The sequence below is a fragment of the Chenopodium quinoa genome, unplaced genomic scaffold, assembly GCF_001683475.1.
Source record: "Chenopodium quinoa cultivar QQ74 unplaced genomic scaffold, ASM168347v1, whole genome shotgun sequence".
In the NCBI taxonomy this organism is placed as follows: Eukaryota; Viridiplantae; Streptophyta; class Magnoliopsida; order Caryophyllales; family Amaranthaceae; genus Chenopodium; species Chenopodium quinoa.
Window position 1 is genome coordinate 628,725 of NW_018745448.1, and position 15,952 is coordinate 644,676.

General features: G+C 36.8%; 1 protein-coding gene across 3 annotated transcripts; it reads left to right on the top strand.

Moving 5' to 3' along the window:
- Positions 1–642: 642 nt before the first annotated feature.
- LOC110713609 (GPI mannosyltransferase 1-like) lies at positions 643–11,943 on the top strand. Of its 3 annotated transcripts, XM_021892061.1 has the most exons (6): positions 977–1,059; positions 2,139–2,226; positions 2,435–2,707; positions 3,160–3,342; positions 4,600–5,138; positions 5,270–5,703. In XM_021892061.1, the coding sequence occupies exons 3-6, from the start codon at positions 2,440–2,442 to the stop codon at positions 5,588–5,590; spliced, it is 1,311 nt and encodes a 436-aa protein (XP_021747753.1). In that variant the 5' UTR covers positions 977–1,059; positions 2,139–2,226; positions 2,435–2,439; the 3' UTR covers positions 5,591–5,703. The 3 variants fall into 3 exon arrangements, with proteins under 3 accessions (XP_021747751.1, XP_021747752.1, XP_021747753.1); XM_021892059.1 differs by adding an exon at positions 11,565–11,943 and having other exon boundaries at positions 643–2,707; positions 5,270–5,622; XM_021892060.1 differs by lacking the exon at positions 2,139–2,226 and having other exon boundaries at positions 643–1,059.
- The last annotated feature ends 4,009 nt before the right edge of the window (positions 11,944–15,952 follow it).

Here is a 15,952-nt window from a genome sequence, read left to right on the forward strand (position 1 = left end):
CCCCCACTCCGGAAAACACCATCGCCACCCCTATCTGACCTCCCTCATCCTGAAACAACCGAAACCCCAGCCCAACCCATTGTTGGCTTCCCTTCTTGCCTCGCCAACCACCACAGCCTTGCCAAACACCACAGTTACTAACCCCAGCCGCAGCCACCGACCTCAAAACTACCAAACAATCTCTCAATTCCCCCAGCCACAAACGCCGGCCGGCATACCGCTCACGAAACTCACTTGAAACCCTTCCCCTAATCCCGAAAATACCTAACCCACCCTCGAATTTGCGATTTGGGGTTTTGGTGGCTGCGATTTTGGGATTTAGGTGGCTGCGTTTAAGGATTTTGGTGGCTTCAACCTTGGGGTTTCGGTGGGGGGAATAGGAAGGTGTTTTCAGGGAGGGGGAAAAATGGCGACGTAAGGGGTGGGGGATAGCGGCGGTTCGGCGAGGGGATAAGAGGCGGTCTAGCTGTGGTGGTGGAGGTAAGGGTGCAGGGGGGAGGGGAGGTTGGCTGGGTTTTCATTTTTTTAAAATTATTTTTGGACCAATCAAGGCTTGCCACGTGTCAAGTGACCTGATATAATAGGTCATTGACTTTTGTTGACCGGTTAGGGATTGAAGAAAACGAAGACCCCAAAGTTCGGATTATTCCAATATAATTAAAAGTTGGGATTATTCTACATAAATTAGACAAAGTTGGGATTATTATTTCTAATTTTTCCAATAAAAAATCGGTAATCCGACTTTATAATTTTTTTTTTTTTTTTTTTTTTTTGAAACAAATCCGGCTTTATAAGTTAAATCGGATATGTGTTGCATTATGATTAATTCGATTTTTTGTAAAAAAATTTAGCATAAAAATGATCTTAATTTTTTATTTTTTATTATTAAAAACAGAAATCCCCTCCACCTCCCCACTGACCCTTGACCCTTCCTGTTCAATGTTTTTTCATTCATTTTTTTTCCTCTCGTGAGCTTTTCACTTTAACGCTGCACAAATTTCTCTCTCTCCATTACAGCGTATTCTTAGCTTTCTCTCCTCCATTGAAGTTGGTTCTAAGGTATGATGTTGTTCTATCTTTTCTTAATAATCGAATATCAATTTAACAATTAAGAATTCATCTTTAATTTAAATTTCAGTACAATCAAATTAGGGTTCTTCTAATGTGGATTATTGAACTATTGACTATTATTATTGAAATCAAGTCAGGAAATAACGAGCAATTTTTGTTGACATTCTTAAGCAAGAAGAATGTATCTATGTTTGTAGCTTGATTAGATAATGGAGTCAATTTTGGTTGTTAGGCAATGTTAAGTTGTAAGTATGAAATTGAACATTTTCTCGTTTGGACAATTTAATTTATAGATGCAAAAACAATTTTTGAATATGTAAAATCATACAGAGAAATTTCGATCAAATGTTAATTAGGACTCTGATTTGTATCCACTTTTGGTCATATAGTTTTAAGCATCTTGCATTTGATACTGGTATGTAGGAGACGAGACTCGGACTAGTATCAATGCAATGTGTGCTATAGTCAAATAAATGGAATGCTCTCTATGTGGGAACAATGTATCCGCGATCTCAGATTTAATCACGGTGTTGTAAATATATATCGGGTTGATTTTTTGTTGATCATGCATTGCCTCTTAATACTAATATGACCCGAGCAGCCAGTGAAACATATTACTGTGAGTACCAAGCCTAGGACATACTTCCTCCATCTCTTTATATTTGCAACACTATGACTTATACACTATTTACATACACTACTTTGACTAAATCTGATGATATTCTTCAGGAAATATATAATCATGTAAAAATCTTGTTACATTTGCTTCAATTTATTATTTTTATATATTGATTATTAAGGATGTTAGTAATTAAAATGATGCATCAATAAGCATGAAATGAGATATGTTAGTAAAAAGATTGAAACATCAAAAGTATATTTTTAGCTTAAATAGCGGGAAATATAATTCATTTCAAGAGGAAACTTAACTCCAACATCTTCAATAAAATATTTGAATTTAGATGTAGACTTCCATAGGCCTGGGAGGAATTGAGAGATGATTGTATGAAGTTGCTTCAAAAATCAAATTTTGCCTATATGATATCCTTTTGATGGTATTTGATTAGAAGTTGAAGCTACTGAGTAGTTTAAGGATAACGTGCACCACCGGTCTTGTACCTCTTACGACTGCCTTCATTTGTACTTGGTTTGAGGGTAAGATTGTGATTACTTTATTTTAGTTCAGGTTCTTTCTCTCTTGTTTATCTTGACACAAACTACAGGCTGTCCTTCTCAACACAAGTATTTCACTCGTGGAATTGGCTTTGATACTTGTATTGATGAATGTTCAGTCATTTAGAGTTTGTAGAAAATTTGGAAAGCTAATTTGAACTTACTCCAACAAGATTTTTGTCCCATGCAGCATCCATGGGGATTAATTTTCAATCAGTGCTCATATTCTCAACCATTTTACGGGTACTATTGATCCTCTATGGAGATTGGCAAGACTCCCATATGGAAGTTAGATACACTGATGTTGATTATCTTGTATTTTCTGATGCTGCTACTTTGATGTCTTTTGGGGAGTCTCCTTTCAAAAGGACCACGTATCGTTATTCACCATTGCTTGCCTTTCTACTCATACCAAATGCGGTTTTTCATCACTCTTGGGGGAAATATCTATTCTCAGCTGCAGGTATGAAAGAATCATCCTAACAGCTCTAGAAAAAGCTATTTTACTTGCCATTATTTTTAGATATCTGGAATTCAATTTCGCTGTGACACATCTTATCCCTGCTCTTTTTTTGATGTACATTCCTTATGTATGTGGAAATAAATTCTTCCATTCTAAACACATTAAATTTTGGCATTTAACTTTGGTTGAGCTTCTGTTTTTGGTTTAGGGTGACCAGTTTTTATGATATTGTGAATTTGCTTGTTTTTTTTTTTATTTATTAATTGTGGTGGAGCTTAATGTATTATTAGAAAGAAGAGAAATTTCTGATCCATTGTTGTGGTCAACAATTTCTTTGTCATAACTTCTGTTACTGTGGTCTTGCTATTTACAGATTTGGGAGTGTACTAGGAAATATGAGGTGCACAGGTTTATTTGGCCATCATCTGAGTTGCAACATTTCTAATTTGCAGATCTGCTAGTTGGATACTTAATTCGTTCCATTTTGAAGCTACGTGGAGTACCAGAGAAAATATGCACTTACTGCATGATGGCATGGCTTTTCAATCCATTTACCTTCACCATTGGAACTCGTGGAAATTGTGAACCTCTTGTTTGTGCAGTAATCTTGTGGATCATTACCTGTATTATGAGGGGTAATATTCTAAATTCAAATATCTTTCTTTTCTTTCTTTTCATATAAATATTGTTTTTTTAGTCTTTCAGTTTGTCTTTTACTTTTTATGAATGTGAAATCACACAAGCTTAAAAAAAACCTCTATGACAAGTTCATCACTCAAACAAATACTTAAGGAACCTCACAAATTTAAACTAATGCCAAGGCTGCAATAATTGGTAGCTTTTTACCCTGATACAACTTGTGCTTTGACATGGGTTTCATTCTTTGTGAGCTAAGATAGTAGTGATACACTATTAGGAGCTGTTGAAAAGGGAAAAACATGAAAGAATCTCTCACTATTGTTGTGAAAACAAAATCTGGGGAGTGCTAGCAGAATGATATACAGTGAAAATTGCTCATGTTAATGTGAAGGCCTACTGGGTTTAAGATATTTGCTCTATTTACCATATACATTGCATATGTTAATGTTCATTGTTGTAGAAAGTACTCTTCATCATTGAGGCCTTCCAGATTCAAGTCTACCTTCTTCACTGAGAAATTTCTTGAATGCAACAGTTTTTCTTGAGTAGTTCTCGTTATCGCAGTTTGTAAGTTCACAATTTCTATGCATGCACAGAGAGATAAATCATTCCCCCCCCCCCCTTTTTTTTCTTTTTTTTTTTTGGGTGAAATCTGTGACTCAAACAATTTAATTTAAAGTGGAATAAAAAACTGGTATGGATGGTATATATATTCATGCGCATATGTGTAAGTATACGTCATGTATGTAAATAAATTTGAAGAAATGGTTTTGAATTTACTAACAAAAGCAGTCTTTACATAGGATCCTGTCGAAATTTTCTAGATAATGTGTGTAAGTATAAATTTGTATATGAATTAGTGCTCTTAAATGTGAAAGACCAGTCTTTTGACAAGATACCATCAGAAATTTTAGAAAATGAAGTAATTCTAGTGCTACCCGTTAGAGTGTAAAACACTTGAGCGACTAATAAATGAGATTATATGCTTTAGGTTTGCTAAGTGAATGCTTCTGACAAATGCTAAGTGGCACTTGATATTTGTACATGTCAGTGGATGTGCATGTTATATAATTTTTAACCGCATTTGTGGTGCAACTTACAATGTTCTACCAAGCTTGTTTTGTATGTTTACTTCATGTTTATTGGAATTTCTTACCGTAAGACATTATAGATTTTTTTTTTTTTTTTTTTTCTTGGGCAAATTGTACTAATTTCATAATGTCTTGTGATTTTCTGTTCTTATCTGTCCACAGGGAAGGTCTACCAAGCTGCAATATGGTATGGACTTATTGTCCACTTCCGAATATATCCTATTATATATGCACTTCCCATAATATTAGTTCTTGATCCACGAGTCATCCAATCTGGTCAGAAGCCCACGCTTGTGAACTGGAGCTCTGATCAAGAAAAATCACCTCAACGCTTAAATGATACAGACCTGAAGTCTTTGTGGACTGTACTTGTGAGCTTTTTTTCAGGCACTAGGATCCTGTTTGGATTGATATCAGGTGCTGTCTTCTTTGGTTTCACGGGTCTCTTTTATTATTTATATGGGTGGGAATTTCTACATGAGGCATTGCTTTACCATCTCACACGAACTGATCCTAGGCACAATTTCTCTATATATTTCTACCACATATACCTTCATTATGAGCATGAGCTCTCAATACTTGAAAAGCTCGTCTCTTTCCTACCACAGTTTACCGTTCAGCTGCTTCTTATGTTCAAATATGCCCTCGATCTTCCCTTCTGCTTTCTTGTACAGACAGTGGCATTTGTAGCATTCAATAAGGTTTGTAATTTTCCTTTCCTTTTGCCATATTTTTTCTTGTTTTTCGTTTTCTTATTAATGTCTGTAGTCTTTTAAGTGATTGTTGTATATATGCAAATTTTGAGTATGTTTGTTTCCCCTCTCAACATCAGGTAATTACGGCACAGTATTTTGTGTGGTTCTTTTCCTTGATACCAGTGGTATTGCCATGGAGTAAAATGAAAATGAAATGGGAAGGACTCTCCTGTATAGTAATTTGGATGGGGACTCAACTTCACTGGCTGATGTGGGGTTACTTATTGGAATTCAAGGGCAAGAATGTGTTCTTACCTCTTTGGATTGCAAGCCTATTATTCTTAGCTGCTAACTGTTACGTTCTCATTGTTATAATTTGCTGTCATAGATACTCTCCCATATTTCAACATCTTAGCACAACCTCAAGAGACTCAAAAGGGCGTCTAAAAGTCAAGTAAGCAATTAGAGCTTTGAGACATTTAGATTTCAGGTAATTTCTTGTAACTTAACTTTTGTTACTACATGTATTAGATGATTTGTTACCAAATGAGTTATTACTCCTTTTTCCTCATGCTACCTTGCAATATTGAAAAAAGAAAGGTGAGTTTTTGAATTATATGGACAAATTGCTATGACTTTTACATTCCCAAAGAAAAGAGCTGGGCTTGAGTTTTCTGATAAGCTTGATCTTGTTTGGGTGGATCTCCATAGTTTAGTTAGCATGAGCTTAATTTTAGTCTTCTTCATGCTCATGATCGATTTAACTTGAGCCAAAGCTATATCAAGTCTATATGAGTCAAGTTTAAGATGGATGTAGCTTAAGTTATTAGCATTGCTGATATGGTGAATGTGAAATTTGGTACTGATTTATGCAGCCTAACGGCCTTAACCTTATATGGAATTTCATGTTGTTAGTAGTTAATGCTTTTATTTTAGGCTTTTAGCCTTTACGGTGTGTTTGGATAGAAGGAAATGGAAGGAAAAGAAGGGGAGGTAAATGGAGAGTTGTGATATCTTTCATTTGGATAACAAATGAGGAAGTAATGCTATGTTTGGATAACAAATTAGAAGGGAAATGGAAGGGAGGGAAATAGGAGGAAGGGGAAGGAAGGGAAAGTGGAGGAAATGATGAGTTCCATTTTCCCTCCAAATCTCTCCAATTTTGAAGGGATGGTCTTTATTAAAGGAGGAGGGAAAATAGATCCCTCCCTCCCCCTCCCCTTCTCTCCCCCAACATATTATCCAAACAAGGAAATTTGTCTCCCTCCCTTTCCCTTCCCTTCCTTTCCTTCCATTTTTTTATATCCAAACATAGCCTAAGGGAATTGGAGGGGAGAGAAATGAAGGGATTAAATTATAGGAAAATGATTCCTCCAACAATGGAGAGATTTGGAAGGAAAACTCACCATTCTTCTCTCCCCTCCCTTTCCCTCCCTTCCTCTTCTCCTCCCTCCCCTTCTTTTCCTTCCTCTAATGTTATCCAAATACACTGTTAGTGTTGCGTATACGAAGTAGCAAACTGTATGAGCATATTAATTGTCTTCAAAGCTACATTTTCAAAATTTCATTTCCAACTGTCACATTCTCTCTCTCCCTCTTTTTTTTTTTTTTTTTCCTCTAATACTCTAGATTATTGATTAGTGTATCTAACCATTACTCTCTCTCTCTCTTTTTTTTTTCTTTTTTTTTTTTTTTTAAATTACTACATTTTGATATTTGATATCCGAATAGTGTTCTCAGGAGTGGGAAAAAAATATCTAAGAGGAATTTCACTTTTTCCTTTCTACTCCTTACGTCCGTTTCCACTCTTCTATTCCATTTTCTACCTTATACTACCATTTTTCTTGAGGTACTCCCACTTAAGCAATTTGATTTTTATGGCAAAATGGTAAATAAAACAACATATATGTCGAGTCGTCATGACATTTTTCATAAATAAATCAACAATAGAAGGACCAATATGTAATACTATTTTGCCATTTTTTGTTTATTAAATTGGTTAATTGGTATTTTTTTTTTACGTAGTACAAATTCTACAAATTTACAATTGTATTTTTTTTTTACCTTCAAAATAATTGAAGTTAAAGTGTCATCACTTGCATAGTTACATGTGCCTTACTTTGACAAGTATAATTGATGGACCAAGGGTATTATTATTAGAGGAAAGTGGTAGCTCAAATCATAAAATAACCACATTAACAATTATAATACTAATAAGATTAAGTTAATAAATTAAATTAATTCAAAAGTAAATATTAATAATATTAACAAAAATAACATTAATACTAATAATAATTATAAAAAAAAAAAAAGACAAAAGCTAACGAACGCCCTGGAGGCGTTGGATAAGCTAGCTAAAAATAGAAGGATTTAATTAAAAATTAACATTAAGATGCGTGATTTTGTAATGCTTTTCCACCCAAAATAATTAATGAAAATAAAAAAACAGACTTCTACCCAAAATAATCAAATCCACCTAGGCAGATCCAGAAATTCTAGGCGGATGTAGAGAGGCAGATTCGGAAATTTTTGGTGAATTCGGATTTTTTAGGTGGAAGTTTGTTTTCAAAAAAAAAAAAAAAAAACTTATAGAATCTTTCGACGACATCTCTAGAGTACGAATATTGTCGTCCATCGTCCTAAACTCGTCCCAAAAACTGCATAAATTTTTTGGTGGTGGATCGAAAAAAGTGGGGTTAGATGTCGTGGGGACCGACGTGGTGGGCTTGAGATTTTTCTTAACCACGTGGTATAAATTAGAAGGGTCAGTATGATATAATAATGGCCATGACTAATAAATGACTATTTTATAGTCCAACTTGCAAAAAGGCGAAAATTGTCCATTCATGTGAAAAAGAGTGTGTTCCCTTGTAAAAGGGAAACGACGTTTACTAATTCACTTTTATTTTCATAGGATTTAGAATCTGAAGACGGCGGTGATAATATGAATTATAGTGTGAATTTTGTCACGGACACTTTATTTCCAACGTTTGAGGATGTAGTTAAATGGGCGGATGTTTCCTTAAAACTGGGATGTATTTTGGTGAAAATGTGTTACAACTAAAGCAGAGATGGTCGGCCGTATCGATATTTGAAATGTGATCGGGGACGAAAAAGCAAGCCTAGAGATTTGGAGAACGCGATACGGAAGAACACAAAAACCAAAGCTAACATTTGTCCTTTCTGCATCATGATATATTATGAATTCACCACTAACAGTTGGAAGATCCATGTAAAAAATGATGAAATCAAGACCCATAACCATCCAATGATTGTGTATCAGGAGGGTCATCGTAAAGTTAGTTGATTGAGCTCGGGTGCAAAAAAGGTTAGTGCGTGACATGACAAAGTCTAAGGTTGCGCCGCGTAACATTATGACAACTATTGTAGAGTAATTTTCAAGTGATCATCCAAACATTTAACACATTTACAATTTCCGAAATAATTTGAGTACGGAGATGTCCAAAAGTAGAGGAGTTGTTCAGCAGTTTCTTCATTTGGCGAGACAGAGTCGGTATATTTACTGGGTCATGGCCGATGACCTCGGCATTCGGCAACATGTGTTCATGGTGCACCCAGTTACGATGAAAATACTCCGCACATACCCACATGTAATAGGTATGGATTCGACTTACAAGATCAACCGACAAACCAGAATTTCCTAGTTGGTTATGTGTTCATGCGCAAAGAGTACACAACAAGCTGTTGGGGGGGTTGCAGAGATTAATTGAGTTGATTGGGTTTGATAAAGAGCCATCGGTAATTTTTAAGACCATGAACTTGGCCTTTGTGCGTCTTTGAAAGAAGTGTTTCGAGTGACATCGCATTTACTCTGTCGATGACACATTAACTGATATGTTAAAAAACAAGAAAATTGGTGCGAGTTTTAAAAATGGCAAATGGAAACACATCATAGATGCTGCAACCGAGATGCAAGAGTATGGTGTTGCTCTAGTTACAATAAAAGATTGGTGGGCAACATTTTCGGCAGTGATTCTTTATGTTGAGATAATATGGCTTTGTCATAAAACCAAATTTGTGACATGTTGGACGAATCAAGTTCTTCACTTTGGTTACACGAGTAACTGTAGAGTTGAGAGCTAACATTCAACAGTGAATACATGGTTTGAATCATCGACATGTTCTTTGTTTTACTTTAGCAGTTGTTGTCTTTACTTTGTTAATGTAATTTTAATAAAAAAAATTATAATGTTTTTAATAATCTGAATCAATGTCAGGTTCTTTGGATACCGTATGGGCCCGAGTATATTGTCATATTGGTAATCAGCATTACAATTCGTAATGGTTTGAAGGTATAAAAATTTAAAATTCGTGAGAAATACAAAAATTTGTCAATGTCACGTATAAATGGCAAAGTGTCTCAACATTGTTTGAAAATACTCAATGATGAGACGACAAGGATGCAGGAGTTGAGTTACCAAGTATATGAGCCTTGTGGATGTGCAATGCGTGTGACCCATGGTATGCCATTTGCATGCCAGATACATGATTCGCTAATTGCATAGACAAGCTTATACTAGGAAAATTCATCCCTTATAGAAAACCTAGGTTATTGGTAATTATGTTAATATTCCTGAATTGGTGAACTATTCGACTGAGAAAGTTGCACATTTTCGTTCCCTGGTTGATGAGGTAATTGATATTGACTCTAGTGTACTTCGAAATGTATCTCGTATCATTGAAGATGAGCTGCAAGCGGATCATACAAACCTTGAAGAACCACATGTAAACCTCAACGTTCGAGGTCGACGGAGGAACAATGGTACCAGACGTAATCAAAGTTATTTCGAGCATGTAAACCGTCGAAACACTCAACGTGGTGGTAACCAACAAACATGTACTAATAAATGACTATTAATTTTTTAATTAAATGTATTTCAGCTTGTAGTGTTACAAATAATTAACTATGATTTTTGTGCATGATATCCGTGTGACATTAGTCAGTGTAGGTATTTGCACTTGTTTCCGGGATCGATGTTGCCTTATATCACGGCATAGAAGGATGCCATTGGTGATGAGAACTATGGATTTCATTGTGTGGCAGACTTCTTTTTTTTTGGTGATCAAGCGCAATGGTATGACGCTCGGAAAATAATAGCAAATGAGATTGCCGGTCATCCTATGTTGTACGAATGGATTTACGGGCTTGAAAGAATTTAGATGAATTTAGAACGTATTCGATGGGATAGTGAGGTGGTTAGGGAGCAACATTGGATGGTAACAATTCAAGATTTATTTTCTGTTGCTACTTGGTTCAATGCAAGGGTGATTTGTCTCGGTGTAGGCCTAATACCAATTTGATATTACCCATGCATCACGGAATTACCATTGAGGGCACGAAACGGGGTCAGGGCATCCAATAGAGAGTACGTGATTGCTACAGTTAGTGGGTCACATTTTATCCGTCTTGATCCCTAATTCACCTCTTTTGTTAATCGCAGGTTGGTGGATTGAGAACCATGAGCAAAATGTTGATGGATGAGATCAACAATAAGAAGTTAGAATAAATATGTGGAATACATTAAGTAGGTAGTAAACTTATTTATGTAATTATTAATGTACTTTCACTAAGTTTGAACAATTGGTTTGCCTATCATTGCCATGAACATGGCCTTCACCTTAAACCTCTTTGACTATTGACACTTGTAGGGATCTTCCTCTTTTGGAAGCAAATAGAATTTTCTGGTTTCCGGGTTCAAGTAGAACCATTTCTCATCAATGTGAATGACTTCTTTCATGTCAACAAACTTTGAGTCCCCTTGACTTGGAATTGGGTTTATGTGACTTAAAACCCACTTCAACCTTGCCACTTTGTGGTTGGATGTCAATGCAGGATGGTTTGTGCTTGTGTGTGTGCTTGGTCTTCCTTTCTTCCTTAATCTGTGAATTGTTGAATGTGAAACATTCAGTGCTCCTGCATAGTTTTTCTGTGTTCTCTTGTATAATGGGACAGATTACAACCATTCATCAAAGTACTCTTTGGGTTTGGGACCAGTCCTACCAGCTTTTTTAACCTGACATCAATGACATTCCCCTGGGCTATTCGCTTCTTAATGTTTTCATATAACCTAGACATTGTTGATCTATGAATGTCGAATTCTCTTGCTAGTTAGGATAAAAAAAACCCCCTTGGAAGATCACCTCCTTGCATCTGTAACAGAATGACATCTACGATTTGCTTTTTCTGTTCTATGGTGAGGTCTATTCTCTTCTCTCCTTGCTGGATTGTTTGCTGATTGTTTAAAATCTGATAGTATGCCCATTCTGCAGCATATTCATCCTCTGAATCAGTACTTGACTGTGATGAATCATTGGATAATGCTTGTTGTTCTTCACCTAGTAACTGTTCTATTGAAAAAAAGTTCTTCAATATCAATATCCATTGACAGATACTACCTTGTTCTGACCCAGGTCTTGCGATGGTGATGAAGTGGAGATGCAACTTTTTGGACAACTCGAACTAAACCAGCTTTTGGAAGATTTCAAAATGAAGATGTTGCCCCTAATTTAGCACTAATTAGATTTATGAATGTAGGTTTTGTGTAATTATGGTAGGTTTTGAACTGTCTTAGTGCTAAGTTTTAGAAATTTAAGGTGAAATGTATTCATTAGGAGGGAGTAGAAAATGTTGATGTACTGAATATATGATGTGCTGGGTGTGTTTTAAACAATTTATACCAACATTTGCTTGGGAAAAAGTAAGTGGTGGGAAAAAATTTGTAGTGGAAAACTAAGTTTTTAAATTTTGGTGAAAATTTGGGAGGAAAAAGTACACCCTCCCAAAATCAGTCCATGTGAATGCTTTGAAAAAATAGGTGGTCCCTTTTACTTCCCTCCTTTTTAAAACTTAATTACATGGAATTAACTTATGCTTTACTCCCTTAAAACTTTTGACTTGGGAAATGTGCAACCTCCCTTTGTTGCAAGAAATAAGAAGCAGAGGGAGTACTAAGTACTCTCTCCGTTTCATAATGTTAGTCTCATATACTATTTTGGGCGTTTCAAAAAGATCTACCCATACTGAATATATTTTATTTATAACTTGATTTTTTTGGAATTAATTGATTGTGGATTGATGATATGACTCCAATTAAGAAAATCTTTACCTTAAATTATGCAATTATGACTTGTGCTTTTCTAATAAAAAAAATCAAAAAAGTTAAATAAGACAAACTAATTATGAATTATATTGTACTTTAATGTTAGATTTCAAATATATTTGTTTTTTTTTTCATGTGATTGATTCTATATGGGACTAACATTATGAAACGAAGGGAGTATTAATGTTATTATTGTTCTTGTAATTAATATTTATTTTTATTATAGTTATTATTAGTATTAATGTTATTATTGTTAATATTATTAAAATTGTCCATTTATGTGGAAAAGGGTGCGTTCTTCTAGTTTCAAAATGTATTTTTGTTTTCTTGTCTTCTCGTAGTCAAGATCTCTTGTGGAGTTATCGGATCCTAGATCCAACCATATCTTCTATCCCTTTGCGTTTAAACTGGAAGAATTAAGCTCCCTGACTCCTTATAGTTCACAATTAATTTACCATGGCCTTCCAAGTTCCAACTTCAATAGGGACAAAATCACACATTCACGAGGATGCTCCAGTTTATCACTTTGAATAACAAAAAATTGTTTATCAAGTTGCAAATGATAAATAATTTAAGAGGAAGTTAATCTAAATTCAACTCAACATAATTGAGATTTTTCTCTCTAGTTGAGAGTTTCTCACTCTAGAAATAGAGTCTGCTTATACTATTTTATCCTGTTTTCTTTTTTACGGTGGTAGCCACCAATTGTAGTGGCTTAATTACAATCATTCTTCTTTTCATATCTTGCAGTAAATTGAGCCTACGGATTTGCTTTTTGCTATCCTTAGCCCTGTCTCTACATCTGGCATTCTCAATTGGTGCCCTCCTTAAAGGCCAATCCCTTTTGTTTAGTATAATCATTACCTTTTTAACAGTGTTTTCTTCAGTTTAACTGTCTTCTAGCGCCGTTATTCTCTTACCCTTCTATCCTGTTTGCAACGGTGTTAATTAGCTCACCTAAATTCGCTCTCTGCCGTTTCGGTTTACGGAAAGGAATTTAATTACGGCTGTAATTTGTTTTCACCAAGGCTAATCTGCATGCCTTGGTCGCCTTCTCCGAGACAAGGATTTGAAATGCCTCCTTGACATGGTGGCTTGTATAAATATAACTTCTAACGCACAACCACTGCCCTCTGCTTTCACTTTCTTTTTCTTCCAACCATGAACAACCAAGCAAATAACAACAATAACATTAATCGTGCTGCTCCCCTGGCTGAAATTGAATCCTATAGAATTCAGGGGAGTAGAGCTTTCTGGCAACAATGCATATATGGCTACCTTATGGATTATCGTAGTCTTAATGTTCGTTCCATCCAGAATTTTATTAATTCCAGATGGAGGAAAAGAGGAACCATAGAGGTGTTCAAGATGAACGACCTCTATGTCTTCAAGTGCTCTGATGACGAAGACAGGAGGGAGATGCTCGATATGACGCAAGCTTTCTTCGACGGCGAACCTGATATGCCTCCATCGCCAAATTTCAGGGCATCGGATGTTATGGTAGACTTTGATTTAGGTATCCAGAATGGGGGTAGAACTGTCCAACCAGGACAGCAGTTCAATAGCATGGGGGCTCCGTTCAGGGGTCCGATAGTGGGAGCTACGGTTGCTCATGGGAACGAAGAGGGGCAACCGCCGCAACCGCAACAGCATTTAGCTCAAAACATCGCTGTCGCCATGGACGTGGAACAGGGCAATGGAGAATTCAATTTGGGGGTAAGTACGGAAGCAGGTGAAATAGGGAGTGGATCTGCTGATGGCGCCACCCAGATGGGTGGTGGAGGGGGGGGGGACCCTTACCAGGCTGCAGCAGCGGCGGAGCAAGGTCAAATCACTGCTGCGCAACCAGGCTCAATCCCGGATATGTCTGATTTTGATTCCTCAATATGGCCCTGAAATTGAAAGAATTAGGTACGATATGCTTATGGGATCGGCGATACAATCAAGGGTGGAACCAAACGATGAAATAGCAGGCAGAAGGGTGGACAATTCGGGTTATAATCAACGATTTTTCATCGAATTCGATGCTCAAAACAACCCAAGGGCGGTTGAAATTAGAGAACCAGATTCGCCAAGCTATGAACCGATGGATGTTCAAGGAGATAACGAAGATGATGATGCTTATCCACCGGGTCAGATCCCAAAAAACCCTTTAAACCCGTGGGCAGGGGAATTTGAAATTGAAGTTGATGAAGAAAATCAATTAGAAGACAATAGCCTCGAAGCTCAAGCAGATCTGCAACAACAGGAGGGGCCCCGTATTGAACGACTAGAGATGGAGGTCACTGGGAATAGAGAATCAGCTTCACCTCCACCAACGGAAACCATGTCCGATAGTGCTGTGATCTTCACAAGGTGGGGTGAGAAAGATAGGAGAGGGAGGAAGATGGAGAACAAGCGCTTCAAGAAAGGTAAGGACAAAAGGCGTTACAAGCAGGGGAATTGCCCTCTCAAAAGAAAGGCAATCTCAGATTTGGATCTTGTTTCTATCCAATTTATAGAGGAATTGGAAGATGATGCTGACTCTGCTCTAGCTAGGAAAAGGAAGAAAGGGAAGGGCATTCAATCTGATGGACCTTCACAGGATGGGCCGTCTTCTTCCAAAAATGGGTTTGGGCCTGGACTCTCTTTTGAATTTGATGCTTGCTTTTCTATTACTTACGCAGGTGATGGGCTTGCGGCGGTTGACCCAACTCAACCACCTCTTACTCAATGATTGGACTCCTTTGGAATTTTCGGGGTATTAAAAGCCCAACAACACTGGCAATTCCAAAACTTAGAAGGCTTGTTGGGTCTTTTGGCCTGGATTTCGTTTTCTTAGCAGAAACTAAAAGTAGCTCGAACTTAGTTTTTAATCGTTTAAGAAGTTTAGGTTTTAACTATTTCAAAGGTGTCAACTCTAGGGGTCATAGTGGTGGTCTTTGGTTGGGATGGAAAAATAAATCACTTTTTGAAGTTATTTTCGTTTGTGTCAATTTCCTTATAGTAAATGTCAACGATGTTATTAATGGAAAATGGAGATTGATCTTGGTGTATGGTGAACCTTGCACGTCCCAACGAGGTAGTGTTTAGGATTGTCTTAATCAATGGACTAGTCCTACCCTTAATCTACCAATTGCAATTGTTGGGGATTTTAATCAAGTGGACTCACATTTGGACAAAACAGGACCCAATTCTTATTACATTAGAAGTGCAAGCTTGTTCAACGAATGGAAGGAACAAAACAATTTTCATGATTTGACTTTTCAAGGTCCTAGGTTCACGTGGTCATATGGGAGGGATGGAGATGATCTAGTCCTTGAGAGACTTGACAAAGGTTATGCTAATGTCAAATGGTTAAACCTTTACCCTCACTCCATTATAACTCATCAACCTATCCAAATTTCCGATCACGCTCCTATTATCTTCCAAACACACCAATCACCAAATAAAAAGAGGAGTGCGTATAAGTTGGAGTGTTGGTACCTTAACTATACGGAGTGCTTGGATGTGGCACGAGCAGCCTGGGATAAAAATTAGAGGGGATCCCCGATGTTTAGATTAGCAAGGAAAATTCACCAAACAAAATTAGGGATTAAGCGTTGGATTCTTGACAAACGTAGCGAGTGGCATGGTGAGTGGGATAAATTCGAGAAGGATCTTTTGGAGGCGCAATTAATTCTGGAAAACGATGGCAGCTCGGACAATTTCATTCTTGTT

Bases quoted from the DNA above. Each gene is read 5' to 3' on its own strand.
- LOC110713609 (XM_021892059.1), top strand. From the start codon at position 2,440: ATGGGGATTAATTTTCAATCAGTGCTCATATTCTCAACCATTTTACGG. The intron at 2,708-3,159 runs GTATGAAAGAAT...TCTAATTTGCAG, and splicing joins ATATCTATTCTCAGCTGCAG to ATCTGCTAGTTGGATACTTA. The intron at 3,343-4,599 runs GTAATATTCTAA...ATCTGTCCACAG, and splicing joins CATTACCTGTATTATGAGGG to GGAAGGTCTACCAAGCTGCA.